At 42.7% G+C, this 20,026-nt stretch overlaps 1 protein-coding gene across 2 annotated transcripts; it reads left to right on the top strand.

The window, feature by feature from the left end:
- The first annotated feature begins 4,725 nt into the window (after positions 1 to 4,725).
- LOC139756625 (uncharacterized) lies at positions 4,726 to 15,206 on the top strand. 2 transcript variants are annotated; one of them, XM_071676277.1, is made up of 4 exons: positions 4,726 to 4,861; positions 10,305 to 10,376; positions 11,729 to 11,918; positions 14,198 to 15,206. In XM_071676277.1, the coding sequence occupies exons 1-4, from the start codon at positions 4,843 to 4,845 to the stop codon at positions 14,253 to 14,255; spliced, it is 339 nt and encodes a 112-aa protein (XP_071532378.1). In that variant the 5' UTR covers positions 4,726 to 4,842; the 3' UTR covers positions 14,256 to 15,206. The 2 variants fall into 2 exon arrangements, with proteins under 2 accessions (XP_071532378.1, XP_071532376.1); XM_071676275.1 differs by having other exon boundaries at positions 4,732 to 4,861; positions 11,720 to 11,918.
- The last annotated feature ends 4,820 nt before the right edge of the window (positions 15,207 to 20,026 follow it).

Below are 20,026 nucleotides of genomic sequence, written 5' to 3'. Positions count from 1 at the left end.
TATATATATATATATATATATATATATATATACATATATATATATATATATATCTTTTCTTTCAAACTATTTACCACTTCACGCGTTAGCGAGGTAGCGTTAAGAACAGAGGACTGGGCCTTTGAGGGAATATCCTCACCTGGCCCCCTTCTCTGTTCCTTCTTTTGGAAAATAAAAATGAAAAAAAAAAAAACGAGAGGGGAGGATTTCCAGCCCCCTCGTTCCCTCCCCTTTTAGTCGCCTTCTACGACACGCAGGGAATACGCGGGAAGTATTCTTTCTCCCCTATCCCAAGGACAATATATATATATATATATATATATATATATATATATATATATATATATATATATATATATATATAAGATCAAGCCCGGGACCCCTGCGTGGCAGGCGGGAGCGCTACCGTTAAGGGTATTCGATTACATAGTCTTCATCTTTGATTTTCCAAAAGAAGGAACAGAGAAGGGGGCCAAGTGAGGATATTCCCTCTGAGGCTCAGTCCTCTGTTGTTAACGCTACCTCGCTAACGCGAGAAATGGCGAGTATGTACGAAAGAAGTAATTCGAATAGTCATTTCCCTATCAGGGGTGATCATAACTTAGCGGTATCGCTGCCGCACGCCACGCAGGGGTCCCGGGTTCGATCCTGGTTGTTGGAGGTTTGTATGATATTTATATATATTTATTTATTTATTTATTTTGCTTTGTCGCTGTCTCCCGCGTTTGCGAGGTAGCGCAAGGAAACAGACGAAAGAAATGGCCCAACCCACCCCCATACACAATGTATATACATACACGTTCACACACGCAAATATACATACCTATACTTCTCAATGTACACAAATATATACACACATAGACACATACATATATACCCATGCACACAATTCACACTGTCTGCTCTTTATTCATTCCCATCGCCACCTCGCCACACATGGAATACCATCCCCCTCCCCCCTCATGTGTGCGAGGTAGCACTAGGAAAAGACAACAAAGGCCCCATTCGTTTACACTCAGTCTCTAGCTGTCATGCAATAATGCCCGAAACCACAGCTCCCTTTCCACATCCAGGCCCCACACAACTTTCCATGGTTTACCCCAGACGCTTCACATGCCTTGATTCAATCCACTGAGAGCACGTCAACCCCGGTATACCACATCGATGCAATTCACTCTATTCCTTGCCCTCCTTTCACCCTCCTGCATGTTCAGGCCACGATCACACAAAATCTTTTTCACTCCATCTTTCAACCTCCAATTTGGTCTCCCACTTCTCCTCGTTCCCTCCACCTCCGACACATATATCCTCTTGGTCAATCTTTCCTCACTCATTCTCTCCATGTGCCCAAACCATTTCAAAACACCCTCTTCTGCTCTCTCAACCACGCTCTTTTTATTTCCACACATCTCTATTACCCTTACATTACTTACTCGACCAAACCACCTCACACCACACATTGTCCTCAAACATCTCATTTCCAGCACATCCACCCTCCAGCGAACAACTCTATCCATAGCCCAAGCCTCGCAACCATACAACATTGTTGGAACCACTATTCCTTCAAACATACCCATTTTTGCTTTCCGAGATAATGTTCTCGACTTCCACACATTCTTCAAGGCTCCCAGGATTTTCGCCCCCTCCCCCACCCTATGATTCACTTCCGCTTCCATGGTTCCATCCGCTGCCAGATCCACTCCCAGATATCTAAAACACTTTACTTCCTCCAGTTTTTCTCCATTCAAACTTACCTCCCAATTGACTTGACCCTCAACCCTACTGTACCTAATAACCTTGCTCTTACTCACATTTAGTCTTACCTTTCTTCTTTCACACACTTTACCAAACTCAGTCACCAGCTTCTGCAGTTTCTCACATGAATCAGCCACCAGCGCTGTATCATCAGCGAACAACAACTGACTCACTTCCCAAGCTCTCTCATCCACAACACACTGCATACTTGCCCCTCTTTCCAAAACTCTTGCATTCACCTCCCTAACAACCCCATCCATAAACAAATTAAACAACCATGGAGACATCACACACCCCTGCCGCAAACCTACATTCACTGAGAACCAATCACTTTCCTCTCTTCCTACACGTACACATGCCTTACATCGTCGATAAAAACTTTTCACTGCCTCTAACAACTTGCCTCCCACACCATATATTCTTAATACCTTCCACAGAGCATCTCTATCAACTCTATCATATGCCTTCTCCAGATCCATAAATGCTACATACAAATCCATTTGCTTCTCTAAGTATTTCTCACATACATTCTTCAAAGCAAACACCTGATCCACACATCCTCTACCACTTCTGAAACCACACTGCTCTTCCCCAATCTGATGCTCTGTACATGCTTTCACCCTCTCAATCAATACCCTCCCATATAATTTACCAGGAATACTCAACAAACTTATACCTCTGTAATTTGAGCACTCACTCTTATCCCCTTTGCCTTTGTACAATATCACTATGCACGCATTCCACCAATCCTCATGCACCTCACCATGAGTCATACATACATTAAATAACCTTACCAACCAGTCAACAATACAGTCACCCCCTTTTTTGATAAATTCCACTGCAATACCATCCAAACCTGCTGCCTTGCCGGCTTTCATCTTCCGCAAAGCTTTTACTACCTCTTCTCTGTTTACCAAATCATTTTCCCTAACCCTCTCACTTTGCACACCACCTCGACCAGAACACCCTATATCTGCCACTCTATCATCAAACACATTCAACAAACCTTAAAAATACTCACTCCATCTCCTCACATCACCACTACTTGTTATCAACTCCCCATTTGCGCCCTTCACTGAAGTTCCCATTTGCTCCCTTGTCTTACGCACTTTATTTACCTCCTTCCAGAGCATCTTTTTATTCTCCCTAAAATCTAATGATACTCTCTCACCCCAACTCTCATTTGCCCTCTTTTTCACCTCTTGCACCTTTCTCTTGACCTCCTGTCTCTTTCTTTTATAAATCTTCCACTCAATTGCATTTCTTCCCTGCAAAAATCGTCCAAATGCCTCTCTCTTCTCTTTCACTAATACTCTTACTTCTTCATCCCACCACTCACTACCCTTTCTAATCAACCCACCTCCCACGCTTCTCATGCCACAAGCATCTTTTGCGCAATCCATCACTGATTCCCTAAATACATCCCATTCCTCCCCCACTTACCTTACTTCCATTGTTCTCACCTTTTTCCATTCTGTACTCAGTCTCTCCTGGTACTTCCTCACACAGGTCTCCTTCCCAAGCTCACTTACTCTCACCACCCTCTTCACCCCAACATTCACTCTTCTTTTCTGAAAACCCATACAAATCTTCACCTTAGCCTCCACAAGATAATGATCAGACATTCCTCCAGTTGCACCTCTCAGCACATTAACATCCAAAAGTCTCTCTTTCGCGCGCCTGTCAATTAACACGTAATCCAATAACGCTCTCTGGCCATCTCTCCTACTTACATACGTATACTTATGTATATCTCGCTTTTTAAACCAGGTATTCCTAATCACCAGTCCTTTTTCAGCACATAAATCTACAAGCTCTTCACCATTTCCATTTACAACACTGAACACCCCATGTATACCAATTATTCCCTCAACTGCCACATTGCTCACTTTTGCATTCAAATCACCCATCACTATAACCCGGTCTCGTGCATCAAAACCACTAACACACTCATTCAGCTGCTCCCAAAACACTTGCCTCTCATGATCTTTCTTCTCATGCCCAGGTGCATATGCACCAATAATCACCCATCTCTCTCCATCAACTTTCAGTTTTACCCATATTAATCGAGAATTTACTTTCTTACACTCTATCACATACTCCCACAACTCCTGTTTCAGGAGTACTGCTACTCCTTCCCTTGCTCTTGTCCTCTCACTAACCCGACTTTACTCCCAAGACATTCCCAAACCACTCTTCCCCTCACATATATATATATATATATATATATATATATATATATATATATATATATATATATATATATATATATATATATATATGAGGTGATGGAACCAGTTTCCAGAACGACTTCTTACACTCGCCAACCCGAATGATTTATGCTTTCATAGTCGTGATCATTATTCGGATATGTAAATTGAAGTGTTGAGAAGTATGTGGTGTGGTGTGTATCTTTTACCCTACACTTTGGTCAGTTCATGTCCTCACCGTTCTTTAAGAAAAAGTTGAAAAATATGGATTCTTGTTAACAGATATGGATTTTGGCAACATATCAATCTAAATTGTCGCTTCTGCTTTCTTAGTTTTTACTCAGGGAGAAACAATATCTTGGACAACTGTCACTGGTGTGTTAGAATCATGAAACCAGTAATAATTACCAGGTACGAGATGTGGTTGTGTTTTCTGGATCAAGCGTTACAAGCAAACCGTGAACGGCGTGTGATGTTGTTATGAGGCGTCACGTCCCTTCGTAAGCCTAGCTCGACTGTCATGTCTTACTACGCTGGTCAGGACAGCGTCACGTATATCGTAAGCCATCAGATTTGGTATGAAATGATCGACCTTATGTACCACTTATCCCAAGAGCAGGTCTGGTGTCAGGCGATATTGTTTTCAATCCTTGGTGAAAGTTTATATACTGATCAAGAGTTGTTTACGTCCGTACCATGTCGACTCGTGAGGGACTTGCACTTGTGTGATGGCTGAAGGCCAGAGGCTCATGGTAAGGCCACAGACACAACCGTTGTGACACCAGTCCTTCCAACCTTGAGGTCATGAAAGTTTATACACAGACGAGCAGCCACTGAGCTCACTACTCTTGCTGGATACATCGCTCCGTCAGGCAAGATGCGGCTCTTCAACCTCTGTAAGTGTTGCCTCAGCCAGCCAGACGTCTGACTGCAATATCATTTCATTCTTAACTTACATGTGATGGAATTTTACACATAGTTTGTACGTTGAATGTAAAAGATGCGTCCATACACTTTGAACTGCTACTCTACAAGGTTTACTGACTGACGATCTCTGGATCCGCAAATATTCTTTTAAACGCTTCTGGAGTATAATTGCCATGGCATCAGGAAGAACGTGTGCGCTCCTTTAAGGAACCTGATCCTTTACCATTCAACTAATCGTAATTATCAGGAAGTATGCTGAAGACTTTTGTATGGAGCTTTATTCGGTTGCAGTAGATGTTGAGAATCTGACATAAGGTTTATACTGCAGCATGTGAGAATATGGGTCACTGTTAAAAGTGTCTGGGAGGTATTTATTGTCATGGCTACCAGCGCGATACGATCTAACTAGTGGCTGGAAGAGTATAATTTGTCGGTGCTAACTTGGTAATACCCAGTAATGAACGAAAGTTCTGATCATCATATCCAGGGGTCTCACCGTCGTGCTCATGAGACTAAAACGTTATGGTTTGTGGAAGTGATCACATAAAGCCTGCCAGAACCTTCTGTGACACGCAGTGTTATAATTCTATCATACACAGAAAAACAGATAAATATCTTTCTAATAGAAACACTGGAACACGAGAAAGTGCAAACTGCACACGCATCCCTCGGGTTAAAACGAATGAGAATGAAAGTTAAAACCAAGCTCAAGTGACGCAGAAATAGCATTAAACGTTACCTAAAACATCTGTGAAAAGAGCAGCAGTTAGGAAAGTAAGAGCCGTGTCTACCAGGTGTTCCCTGTAAGATCACACGTTATCTGCCAGGCTCTGAGGACGACACCACATCATATAAATAGAAGTGATATCATAGTACCTTTGGTAAGGTAAACGCATCATAGCCAAACACAGAAAAATGAGCAGAGACGTTTACTTCAGATGCAACTCAGGCAAAATGGCTTTCGATACTAATCCATTTTTATTTCCATTTTTCTATCGACTGTTGAACGGTCGGCTGTGTGAGACATAAGATGCTGAGAATGTCAGACTGCTCCTCTGACTGGGGATACTGGTGTGGCCACTGTTGCTCTCAGGCATGTGGAGGTTCTCAGCCTGGAAGACATGCAGGTGTTCTCCATGTCTGTAGGACATTAGTGAACTTTAATGTTCTCTCTTGGGTATGGCGGAATATATCTATATCTATTTATCTATCTATCTATCTATCTACCTATCGATTTAACTATCTATCTATCTATCTATATATCTATCTATCTATCTATCTATCTATCTATCTATCTATATATATATATATATATATATATATATATATATATATATATATATATATATATATATATTTTGCTTTGTCGCTGTCTCCTGCGTTAGCGAGGTAGCGCAAGGAAACAGACGAAAGAATGGCCCAACCCACCCACATACACATGTATATACATACACGTCCACACACGCAAATATACATACCTGTACATCTCAATGTACACATATATATACACACACAGACATATACGTATATACACATGTACGTAACTCATACTTTCTGCCGTTATTTATTCCCATCGCCACCTCGCCACACATGCAATAACAACCCCCTCCCCCCTCATGTGTGCTAGGTAGCGTTAGGAAAAGACAACAAAGGCCCCATTCGTTCACACTCAGTCTCTTGCTGTCATGTAATAATGCACCGAAACCATAGCTCCCTTTCCACATCCAGGCCCCACAGACTTTCCATGGTTTACCCCAGACGCTTCACATGCCCTGGTTCAATCCATTGACAGCACGTCGACCCGGTATACCACATCGTTCAAATTCACTCTATTCCTTGCACGCCTTTCACCCTCCTGCATATTCAGGTCCCGATCACTCAAAATCTTTTTCACTCCATCTTTCCACCTCCAATTTGGTCTCCCACTTCTCCTCGTTCCCTCCACCTCTGACATATATATCCTCTTGGTCAATCTTTCCTCACTCATTCTCTCCATATGACCAAACCATTTCAAAACACCCTCTTCTGCTCTCTCAACCACGCTCTTTTTATTTCAACACATCTCTCTTACCCTTATATTACTTACTCGATCAAACCACCTCACACCACATATTGTCCTCAAACATCTCATTTCCTGCAAATCCACCCTCCTACGCACAACTCTATCCATAGCCCACGCCTCGCAGCCATACAACATTGTTGGAATCACTATTCCTTCAAACATACCCATTTTTGCTTTCGGAGATAATGTTCTCGACTTCCACACATTCTTCAAGGCTCCCAGAATTTTCGCCCCCTCCCCCACCCTATGATTCACTTCCGCTTCCATGGTTCCATTCGCTGCCAGAGCCACTCTCAGATATCTAAAACACTTTACTTCCTCCAGTTTTTCTCCATTCACACTTACCTCCCAATTGACTTGACCCTCAACCCTACTGTACCTAATAACCTTGCTCTTATTCAAATTTACTCTTAACTTTCTTCTTTCACACACTTTACCAAACTCAGGCACCAGCTTCTGCAGTTTCTCACATGAATCAGCCACCAGCGCTGTATCATCAGCGAACAACAACTGACTCACTTCCCAAGCTCTCTCATCCACAACAGACTGCATACTTGCCCCTCTTTCCAAAACTCTTGCATTCACCTACCTAACAACCCCATCCATAAACAAATTAAACAACCATGGAGACATCACACACCCCTGCCGCAAACCTACATTCACTGAGAACCAATCACTTTTCTCTTTTCCTACACGTACACATGCCTTACATCCTTGATAAAAACTTTTCACTGCTTCTAACAACTTGCCTCCCACACCATATATTCTTAATACCTTCCACAGAGCATCTCTATCAACTCTATCATATGCCTTCTCCAGATCCATAAATGCTACATACAAATCCATTTGCTTTTCTAAGTATTTCTCACATACATTCTTCAAAGCAAACACCTGATCCACACATCCTCTACCACTTGTGAAACCACACTGCTCTTCCCCAATGTGATGCTCTGTACATGCCTTCACCCTCTCAATCAATACCCTCCCATATAATTTACCAGGAATACTCAACAAACTTATACCTCTGTAATTTGAGCACTCCCTTTTATCCCCTTTGCCTTTGTACAATGGCACTATGCAAGCATTCCGCCGATCCTCAGGCACCTCACCATGAATCATACATACATTAAATAACCTTACCAACCAGTCAACAATATAGTCACCCCCTTTTTTAATAAATTCCACTGCAATACCATCCAAACCTGCTGCCTTGCCGGCTTTCATCTTCCGCAACGCTTTTACTACATCTCTGTTTACCAAATCATTTCCCTAACCCTCTCACTTTGCACACCACCTCTACCAAAATACCCTATATCTGCCACTCTATCATCAAACACATTCAATAAGCCTTCAAAATACTCACTCCATCTCCTTCTCACATCACGAACTACTTGTTATCACCTCCCCATTAGCCCCCTTTCACTGAAGTTCCCATTTGCTCCCTTGTCTTACGCACTTTATTTACCTCCTTCCAAAACATCTTTTTATTCTCCCTAAAATCTAATGATACTCTCTCACCCCAACTCTCATTTGCCCTCTTTTTAACCTCTTGCACCTTTCTCTTGACCTCCTGCCTCTTTCTTTTATACATCTCCCACTCATTTGCATTTTCCCCGCAAAAATCGTTCAAATGCCTCTCTCTTCTCTTTCACTATTATTTTACTTCTTCATCCCACCACTCACTACCCTTTCTAATCAACCCACCTCCCACTCTTCTCATGCCACAAGCATCTTTTGCGCAAGCCATCACTGCTTCCCTAAATACATCCCATTCCTCCCCCACTCCCCTTACCTCCTTTGTTCCATTCTGTACTCAGTCTCTCCTGGTACTTCCTCACACAAGTCTCCTTCCCAAGCTCACTTACTCTCACCACTCTCTTCACCATAACATTCTCTCTTCTTTTCTGAAAACCCCTAAAAATCTTAACCTTCGCCTCCACAAGATAATGATCAGACATCCCTCCAGTTGTACCTCTCAGCACATCAACATCCAAAAGTCTCTCTTTCGCGCGCCTATCAATTAACACGTAATCCAATAACGCTCTCTTGCCATCTCTCCTACTTACATACGTATACTTACGTATATCTCGCTATTTAAACCAGGTATTCCCAATCACCAATCCTTTTTCAGCACATAAATCTACAAGCTCTTCACCATTTCCATTTACAACACTGAACACACCATGTATACCAATTAATCCCTGAACTGCCACATTACTCACCTTTGCTTTCAAATCACCTATCACTATAAGCCGTTCTCGTGCATCAAAACCACTAACACACTCATTCAGCTGCTCCGAAAACACTTGCCTCTCATGATCTTTCTTCTCATGCCCAGGTGCATATGCACCAATAATCACCCATCTCTCTCCATTAACTTTCAGTTTTACCCATATCAATCTTGAGTTTACTTTCTTACACTCTATCACACACTCCCACTACTCCTGTTTCAGGAGTAGTGCTACTCCTTCCCTTGCTCTTGTCCTCTCACTAATCCCTGACTTTACTCCCAAGACATTCCCAAACCACTCTTCCCCTTTACCTTTGAGCTTCGTTTCACTCAGAGCCAAAACATCCAGGTTCCTTTCCTCAAACATACTACCTATCTCCTTTTTTTCATCTTGGTTACATCCCCACACATTTAGACACCCCAATCTGGGCCTTCGAGGAGGATGAACACTCCCCGCGTGACTCCTTCTGTTTCCCCTTTCAGAAAGTTAAAATACAAGGAGGGGAGGGTCTCTGGCCCCCCCGCTCCCGTCCCCTTTAGTCGCCTTCTACGACACGTGAGGAATGCGTGGGAAGTATTCTTTCTCCCCTATCCCCAGGGATATATATAAAACATGAGATCAGAATGGTGCGAGTGATATAGTTTATACATGAAATCAGAAGGAAAACGAAACCCCAATAAGTTCCCAAGTGCACTTTTGTGTAATGATCACATCGTCAGGGGAGACACAAGAATGAGATAGAAGACGTAGAACTGTCAGTTGATATACAAGGAAAAGTCGTAGCTAATATTAGCGTCTTAGCTGCGTCTCTTTCTTGTATATCTCATTCTTGTGTTTCCCCTAACGATGTGATCATTACCCGAAAGTGCACTTGGAAACTTATAGTATTTTATATCCCTTGTGGTTTTATGTATATACTATATCACACGCACCATTGTAACCTCTTGCTTAAAGTTCCTCAGCACAAACATTTGTACCTGGCAGCCAAAAACATAACACAGTAATAAGATGTATGTAGGAATTCATTAATGAAATCGTAGGCAAGTTCATCAATATTTTCTCTCATGTCATCACTTCACGGCTTAGCTTCTGTGACAGTAGTTCCTGTTCTTCCCGCAGGTGTGTTGGTGGTGCTGATGGTCATATGCCTCTTCGTGGCCTTCGTCCATCCTGATCCACCATTCAGCCGAGGTTAATAACCATACATCACCTATGACGGTCACATGACACATTTATGAGGCAATGAAACACAAAAGATTGTCTGGATTTCAGGTCGTGAATGTCGTTTAAGAGACCTGATGATGAGAGCTAGGCATCCGTTAGAAACGCCGACATTTGCGAAAGACGATAGATGTCTCCCGTACTAACCATCTCAAAGGTCAGATGACCACGTTCATTCCCGTGATATTTTTATCGTAGGAACGACAATCGCTGACGTCCGATCTCTAGCATGTTACGATATTGCATTCATAATTATGAATTTCAAAAAGTATGTTCAGGTATTACGTCGTGCGTGTCTATAGGAATCTAGGGCCAAAGGGAACTCACACGAGCTATAGTGAACCAGCTGTGTATCAGTAGCCTGACTTACACCCAGGGCTTACGAAATTACCCGTTAACCAGTGGAGTTAAGATAACATAACCCTCCGACCTCCATCAGCACCGGTAAGCTCTGCATGACTGCATTCCACCAGTCTAACGGGACCAGGTTCGAATCCCGGACAAGGTAGCTGACTCATGTCAGGCTGTTCATCTTTCCCCTTGGAGTTAGCAGATAATCGGGGACCTGAGGTGTTGTGGAACATTCAAATTCCTGTCTTTAGGTCGTTTATGATAACGTCTAGATTATAATTCCACCATCTAGCCGCCATGGACAAGTCTTATAGTTTGCCCTCATATAAGATCCCATTTTCTCTCTCGACCTTGACACGAATCAAAGCAAGTTTGGAATTTAGATAGCATTTCTTCCTTTAATTTATCTAACCTTCCCACATCCACGGAAAGCAGAGGATAGACAATGACTCCTAACCAAAGTTTTATCTTCCTTTCACCGAGTCTACTTGGCCAGGGTAGGCTAGGGGCGTTCTTGGGCGAGAGAGAGTATGATCTTTTGGCCACTCGTCCCTTATCACATAGAGTATTGATCATTTTCCTGAGTTTTCAGTGATCAGATGAAAGTTGTCTTAACGCCCCGTTGCCGTCTGGTTATCTACACTCAATATATTTGAGCTACGCAGCACCGTGTGGGAGAGAAGCCGTCTGAGCAACATGAAAAAGACGTCCAGTACTCTCGTTCACCCAGACAACCTTGTGTTTCCTTCCTTCCTCCGCCTTATTGGTTACTCTCGCTCTTATACAGTATGCAGATGACGATCTTTTCTCTGACAATAACCAAGTTGTATCGTAAGTATTATCTGAGACATATAGTGCATTTACATCATATCATGATTACATATAGACGTTATCAGTGGCGGAGAAGTGCGGAGAAGTGGTGTACCTAAGTGACACATTCGCTTACATTATATTTGGCTAAGGACGAAAAGGAGGAAGAGGACGAGGCTGTGTATCACGTTCGTGCCGCAGCCGCTGGGATAGGATGCAGATGCCCTCGGAAGATGGAGGTGTGGTGGAGTTCGATCGTCCGTATTACCCTGATCAACCTGCCCCTAGTGATGGAGGAGACAGCATGCGGAACTACCTACACAATGATATTTTGATCAAGCCCATCATCATGTAAGTAAGGGGATCACCACCTTGATTGAACGCTCTTCGAACATACATGTGTGTGAGTGTGTGTGACTGTCCTCACCCTCTCGTCTTTCATGTCTGACTCACATCCCACACTTAATTACCTGTTTCTTCTTCCACCTTAATAGTGAGCCGCTTTTCCCCCACCATACACACAGATAACTCTCCCTCCGGACTTACATCTCTGCATTGCTCCCATACTAACCTTTTCTACCATTATTTAACGACTGTTCTTCCCTATTTTACAGCTAGGCTTCCTCCTTAAAATACTCACAAATCTTTCTATTGCCTCAAAAACGAAATCATTTCGATTCTAATTTACAAATATCTTTTCTCCTTTGCTGTGACACCCGTTTCCCTCATTACTAACAAAGATAAGTACGTATTCTATCTTTCTCCCTTTCAGATTCAAACCTCCTCCCTAGGTTATCCAGCCTTCAGAACACATTGTCCTTCCCATTCACACTTTCCTATAAAATATCGCATGTCAGTATGCTCTCTCTCCATACCCCATCGTGGCCTTCCTCAGCTGTATCTCTGTCCGTTGATGCAGTAGAGGAAGTGGTGGGTGGGAAGAGGGCGGTAGCTGGACTATCCTATCTTTATGTATCAGAATCTTCGGATACCATTGTGGCCTCCAGTAGACGACGACGTTATATACTACCAGGCCGTGTATTGTATGTCCATCCCATGTATAAAGTTCTCCCTTCCTCTCTCTCACACACACACACACACACACACACACACACACACACACACACATACACATACAGATCACTCCTCTCATATCTCTAGATCTCTTTACTTTTTATAGACTGTTCTACTTCACAAATAGATATCATCCCTCCCTCTCGCATAGACACTCATGTAATCTACACCAATCAGTCTCTCTCCTCCCACACTTGTAAGTCCTCATCCCCGTCATATACAAATCTCCATCTCTCTTCCTTATTAACACCCATCTTTGTAAATCTATAACTTCTTTCATTTACAGATCTCTTTCATCTCCCAGTTTCAGCTTAGCTCTCTATCTTCTTTGAAGTTGTCTGCCATCCTCAAATTCGTTTTCCTCATCTATCTTACGATTCTCTTTCCTTCGTCACTAACATATCGTGCCATCCATGCCTATAGACTCTCTTCTTTTTCACATACATTCTTTTTATTAACTTCTCTCCTTCACCAACAGACTCCGGATATTTTTTCATTTTTGTTCTCTCTTGGCTACAAAACCATTTCCATTCTCAGTTACAGGTCTCTTCCTTATCTCTCGAAGTCCTTTCCTCGTCCTTCACTTGCAGATATCTCATGTCTCAATGCCTCTCGGGCGCAAGAGAGAGAGGCAACCACTCACTGGAAGAAAAACGCTCTTTTTCGTCTTTTTTGATGACTTTCACAAGTGTCATATTCCTGTGCATTAGTCGTAAGCCATAACACTTGTTCCTGAAGTGGTGTTAGAAATCCCCTCCACCGAGCAGCCATTAACGTGCCTCGGGTACTATGCGACACAGACTGTCAGACACATCTTTTCCAGGCATTACCCTGGAACAGCCCTCATCCCATTCACCTCGCTGCTCACACAAGCACTTGCCACTGTGGTTCTCAACTCTTTCCAGTCTCCTCCTTTCTTCACTTTGTTTCACACTCGTCATATGCTCCCTCACCTGTCCTTCCTATATACTTGATCTACTCAGTTCCATAACTGAAGTGAACAAGATTCCTTATGTAATGGTTTGTAGTTTCCATCACACGTTCCTCCGAGTAAAGTTCTTATTGGAATCTAAGATTCCTTAGGTTAAGATCTATTACATCCTCACGACGGTCCAGGGAATTCTGTATCCACTTTAACTCCAGTACATTGAGAAGTGGATACCATAAAACAGCAGTAGAATTCCTTCTGGGTCCTCGTATATCGCCCTTATCATACGACTTACAATTTTAGATACAACAGTATTTCTATCATTTACTTCCTTATGTATATAATTTCAATTATCGTTATCATTCTTATCATCCAGTTTGGTCATAAATAACACTTACGACTCAGAGCCAGGGTGTGTGTGGTTTAGGGCTTATGATAATTGCATTATTAAACATGATTCCTTTACTGGTGCCATTCACTGTATTTACTGAATAAAAATTGTCAATAAAAGTTACAGCAAGAGACTCGTATCCCAAAAGAAAGTGTATAATGAAGGACTTTATACATAGTCACCCTCACTATTGATTGGTATTTTCATGATGATTAATATTCTTTTTTGATACACTAGAATGCCAGGCGCCACCTTATCCCCAGACGTCATGGAGAACCTCGAAGCCAACCAGTAGGAAGGAGCGAGTTGGGGTGGATGACCAGTGCTGGTGTGGCCCACAGGAGTCATCACCACCACCACTTCAAGTCATCAGCTCCATTACGACCACCAGTCGTCAACACCACCACAACCACAAGTCGCCAACACCACCACAACCACAAGTCGTGAACACCACCACAACCACAAGTCGTCAACACCACGCTAGCAGGCCAGACCACACTCTGCAGTACACACTAACCTGAGCCACCCGTTCGGATGACCGTGTGGGATGGCACCAGACCCTCAGCTGGCTAGTCTTCTGACCACCTTATTTTTTTGAGCGCGAAGGTACGATTCAGGTACGACAGTACGAAACTTTTGACCACAACTGTACGAAATCCTTGAGCAACGACGGTATGGGACCCTTGAACACGACGGTATAGAACCCTTGAACACGACGGTACAGTCCTTGGTTATGGTCTGGAATGACTCTTGATTGAGCCCTTAGAGTCAGGTTAAAGGCCAAGCCTTCGTACTCAAGGCTTATGGCCTTCGGGCTCAAGGGTCGCACTGTAGATGATGCCCCGGGTCAGACCGTAGTACTCATGGCTCGCACCGTTGTGCTCAAGCGTCGCCCCGTAGTGCTCAAGGGTCGGACCATCGTGCTCAAGGGTCATGGTTGAAGTAGTACAAGATGATAGAGGCAGTGAACTATCTTCGATATAGGAATAATCTTACAGCTTTGTCTTCTTAAGCCAACATTGCTCAAGTTAAAGTGATGTAAATTTCTATGTAATTTGTCTCCTTTCTTTTCCTGTATTAGAGACACAATAAGCCTTTGCATAAGCTTAGGGTTGTACGACTTAATGAAATGAGAATTACAGTCTCCAATATTCATCGAAACCTACTCCAAATACCGTAAATTTCTTATGAAAGAGTCCTCAAATATTGGGTGAAATATTCCTACAATACAAACTATCTTATTTCACTTAGTTGTCTTTTATTTCCCGTTTTTTTTCCTTGAATGGTCAAGCGTGTCTTGTCTATTAAGCCACTTTAAATGCTTCTCTTTGTAACGCCTCCAACTCCATCTACCTCAATGTTCCTCAGGTATCCAGACGTCTGGTATCATGGCACCACCAAGATGACTGTTGGACAATAACTCCACTGCTAGAAGCACAGTTGTAAGAATTCTTTTATGTTGGCTGAGACGGTACGAGCAGCTGGGACAAATTGAAATACCCATAAAACAATTCCTACTTCATCTGAAATGAAAACGAGACCCTCTGTGGGACACTGTGTCCTCTCGAATTCTCAAAGAATTGGGAGAAAAATCCTAATTGATTTATCTTCCCTTAAGTGAAGAAATGAACCGCTTCACAGCTGCTTTTGTTCCTTGTCATTCTGGTGAGGAAAGGGAAACGCCATATTTCTTGGTTACGGTAAATAAGCCAGTGACAATGAGACAATTTTATAAACGTTCCTGTCTTTCTTCCTCTGGAGGTGACCAAAAGGAATTAAAAGAATTCATTTTGGTATTTTTGTGTCCCTTTCATTTAAACCTGACATTTTTTTTTAGACACAAGAGCAAAGGTGGATTAAGTATTTTTCCTCTCTTATACACATTTTCTTATGGGCATCCTTGTCAAGGGGATGAACCGTATTATATAATGATCACTGTCTTTACACCTTCTTTGTACGATTAAACGGGCGACAGAGCCTTACATAGACTCGTTTTGTCCTACATAGACTCGTTTCTCTGTCCAGAATGGCGCTGATATTCCTCACTGTATCTCAGACGACAACTCCCTTTTCTTCTTTTGACACAATTCACCGTCATTACCAACCAACGTTAGGGAGATTGTCATCATCACTTGCATAAAGTGGGTGGTGAGGAGGCTGCTGAGTGAGGCGCTTGATTCCAATGTCGGTCAAGTGATTCTCAAGGTCTGCATGTCCTTCATGCTGGGTATTTAGATTCATGAATTATGTCAGTCTCTTTTAGAGGGCTAATTGTCCTGAGTTACAAAGTCTTTCATGATTGAGCTTCTAATATTGAGGGTTTTTATGATAAATGAAGTCAGACGTTGCTCCTCATTACGTCCTGTATAGAGCGCAGCCATCTACTGTGTGTGCTGGACTCATATGAATCCTATATCATAATTCACATGTAATGTTCTGATGGATGACGTTGTTGTCTTAAGCACCTGCGTATATCTGGTCAGCGATCGTGTTAGAATCACCGTTTGTGACACGAGAATTTCTTTCACTGTGGTTTCTGTAAGGAGGAAGTCAGCTTACAGACAGATGTTTCAGTGAGAGAACTCATGAAGATGGTTTTCCAAAATGTGTACCATAATTCTCCCCTCAACCACCACAGTGTGACGTAACAAGGTTGTCTTTGCGCCAAACTTTCGTAGATACTGTCTCAAACGTGACCAGACAATGGCCAAAGAGAAAATTGTATTTCTAGTGATCGTTCATCCTTATACCTTGGGTTCGCATGCATTTTTTTCTTTTCGCTTTGCTGATTGAGATTTTAAGGAACCACAGTTCAACATATACATTCTAGGGTTGTCTGATCTTTCACTCAATGATGTCAATGATCCAAATGTATTAAAATATGAAGACAAAAGCCAGCATTTACTTATCATTATCTTCACTACGGAGGAAGAAACCATCAAAGGCATCTTCACTACACCCTCGACCAACGCCCCTTCACCACACTCTCGACAAACATATATTTTACGACGCGCTAAACACTTCTGGCCTAACGAGACCATTAGTGTCGAGAGAGCAGGGAAGACGACCCCGGGGAGTATTGAGATGAATGTGTGATGAATAATTGAGTTTGACCTCTTCCGTAAGTGTCAGGTCAGAGGACACTTATTGTCGAGGATGTAGAGAAGATTGCCTGGCGGGAAGTAGCAGGTTAAACACCAGCGTTTGATAAGTGTTTGTGATGAGGTGGCACCATCTAGTGGTGTGGGGATCATGTACCTTAAACAGTTCTGTTCCTTCAAGAATGCTTAGGAGGAGGGGAGGAAGGGCTATGGACAGAGGAAGGCGCAGTGATGATATAGTGTACAGATGTATGATGCAGGTATAGTTTTCGACGTAATAATGGGCTCCCATAGACCTATCCTGAGCCTCGAGACTTAAAAGACACTCTGCCATCCTCGGCGCACCGTAGGAACTCCTGTGGAAGCTCCCTCATCTCCTCCACACATTTCACGACGTAGATACTCCGGATTCGCCCAAGAACAGTTGACAACTTCGTCGCGGGGTTTTCAGACGAAATCCCAAGTCTTGACAAATTCACGGAGGCCAGAGGGTGACAGGCATAGTTCCCGTCTACAGACGACTCTGAAGCCTAACTCCCACTTGCAGGACATCTCTCTATTCGACGACAAACCTCTTCAAATACAAGCGCACTAAGTCTGTCCATCCTGCGTTCCAGGGAGTCGTAATAAAGGTATTTATCCGACGCACGGACGAGAGAGAGAGATAGCGTGACCTTCATATGTCTCACTGTTCATTCTGAGGAGGAATCAGACCCTCTTTTATGTGTGTCTCTGGGGAATTGAACATGAGAATCTCCCCATTTTCCTGCTGCAGGTATACTTGATGATTGATTTTACAGTGAGAATCCTCGAGCATGTATTGGATGCCTGAGATTCCCAAGGCTGTGCGCAGCTGCAAGTGCACTCGTCCTTGCGTGAAAGCCATGTCTTGAATGACTGATGAAACATGCGACTGACGGGCCCTTTCATACCCTCCGGGGTCATGCGACCACATCATACATCAGGATCAAATGAGAGCGAACTGGACAACACACACACACACACACACACACACACACACACACACACGTGTGTGTGTGTGTGTGTGTGTGTGTGTGTGTGTGTGTTTAAGGCTGGCCGAAGATGCTAATGATATCAATAATAGCAGTAGTAATAGTGATGATGATAGAATGACTATAATGATACTGACAATGATGATGATAATGATAATAATGATGATGATACTGATAATGATGATGATGATGATGATAATGATAACAACAACGACCCTGTCCTCGTACTCTCTGTTTTTCTTAACTTCTTCCAGTATCCTCCATCTTTGTATGAGTTTGTTCTTAATGCTCTCTATACATCTCATTCTGGTACATCCTTCTGGAAGGCTTCCTCCAGGGATTCAGTTCAAATCCTTCCTAAGTTCCTCAGAAGCCTGGTCTTGCTGGCTCACTACCTTTCCTGAAGGTTCCTCGTTGTTTCAAGGGTTTAATTTAGAGTGAGATGTGTCAGTGAAACCTTTCTTTAAGACACGGTTGTAAAGCCTCAGTAAATCAATATAACGTTTCAACTGATTAACCTCCTTTGCGAGATCATGGTTATCATTATCGTTTTAACCTTCTCGGGAGACCTTCCAGTACCAATGGTTTAACTACTGCAAGAAAATGGCATATACTAACTAGCTTTTTAACTCCTTGTTGCCAGGAGACGTATAAATAGCTCACCTCTGATGACCTAATCATTATGATCAGATACGATAACTGACGTGAGGAAGAGTTCATTTAGGTCAATAAGAAATTCAGTTAGCCCCGTCATTACGTGGGCCACTGATGCAGGAAGAAAGTGACGAATTTTTTCTTTCTTTCCAGTGTCCAAATGGAATATGTTTCAGAGGGTTGATGGCCCAGTGGCACGCAAGAGGGATGAGTTCACCTGGCCTTCCCTGGTTCTAGGTATGCAATCGAGAGCTTAGCTCTTGCCACCGAGATTAATCTTAATATTTCCCAGACTCTGTAGATGCACCAGCACTCACCAACGCCATTACTGCACTAAATCTCCAAACAACTTCAATTGCTAGTCTCTAGGGTTTATCTTCCCGAGAAATTAGACTCAGTCACATCTCTATTACGTCCTTCATTACGGGAGCGAAAGTAGCAGGATTCTGAGTGAGGTAACATGTAGGCAGATGTGGGAACAATCCATCTCATCAGGTGCCAGGACTTCACAAAGTTATCTAAATCCCAACATCACAGTTGAATCCGGCCGTCCAACATCAATCTTTATAGACCAAGCACTGTGTGCTTTGTTAGGTCGTAACCGTTGTAAAGGAGAGTGATTAAGGGGGGGTCACGTGGCGAGGGTTGTTGACCTGGTAGCTGGGTGCGTCTTGAACAACTTTCTATGTTTTCGTGTTTTGTCAATTCTCTTATAATGATGTAGTTAATGTTAGGATGGACTTGAAAATTGCGTAGGGACGAATCAAAGTTTTTAGTATTAGCAATTAAGTCAGATTCAATGACGTTGCGTGTGGCATAATCAGCAGAAGGGTATAGAATAACGGGATTTTCAAGATCTATGAGGTGATCATTTTCATGACAATGTTTAATGGTCGCATTTTTGTGATCATCCCTCCGTACTACATGACGTTGCCAATAACACCTCTCCGTCACAGTTTTTCCTGTCTGGCCTATATAGATATCTTTACATACCTTGCATATGACGACGCTAAACACTCCGAATTGTTGCATGGTTTGGCCAACTGTTTATTAAGGTCTTACTGATTGTGTCATTGTACTGGAAAACAACATTGCTAACACCGTTTTCTAGAGCGTGTCTTAAATTAGCTAAGTTGGGAGAATTGGGCAACAGTAAACATTGAGACTTCCTTATTTGTCACATTTTTGTTACAAAAAACATCTAATGTCCTCCTAGCTTTCCAGTCAGCTTCGTTCATAAACCAACTGGGATAATATAACTGCCGAAAAATACGCCTTATATGACTTCGTTCATCTAT

Source organism: Panulirus ornatus, chromosome 22 (genome assembly GCF_036320965.1).
Source record: "Panulirus ornatus isolate Po-2019 chromosome 22, ASM3632096v1, whole genome shotgun sequence".
NCBI classification, from domain to species: Eukaryota; Metazoa; Arthropoda; class Malacostraca; order Decapoda; family Palinuridae; genus Panulirus; species Panulirus ornatus.
The sequence above is the reverse complement of the archived record's forward strand: the minus strand, read 5'-3'. Positions and strand labels throughout refer to the sequence as shown.

Excerpts from the sequence above, each read along its gene's own strand:
- LOC139756625 (XM_071676275.1), top strand. Across the intron at positions 10,377-11,719 it reads TGATCCACCATTCAGCCGAG|GACGAAAAGGAGGAAGAGGA; the intron begins GTTAATAACCAT and ends TATTTGGCTAAG. Across the intron at positions 11,919-14,197 it reads TTGATCAAGCCCATCATCAT|AATGCCAGGCGCCACCTTAT; the intron begins GTAAGTAAGGGG and ends TTGATACACTAG.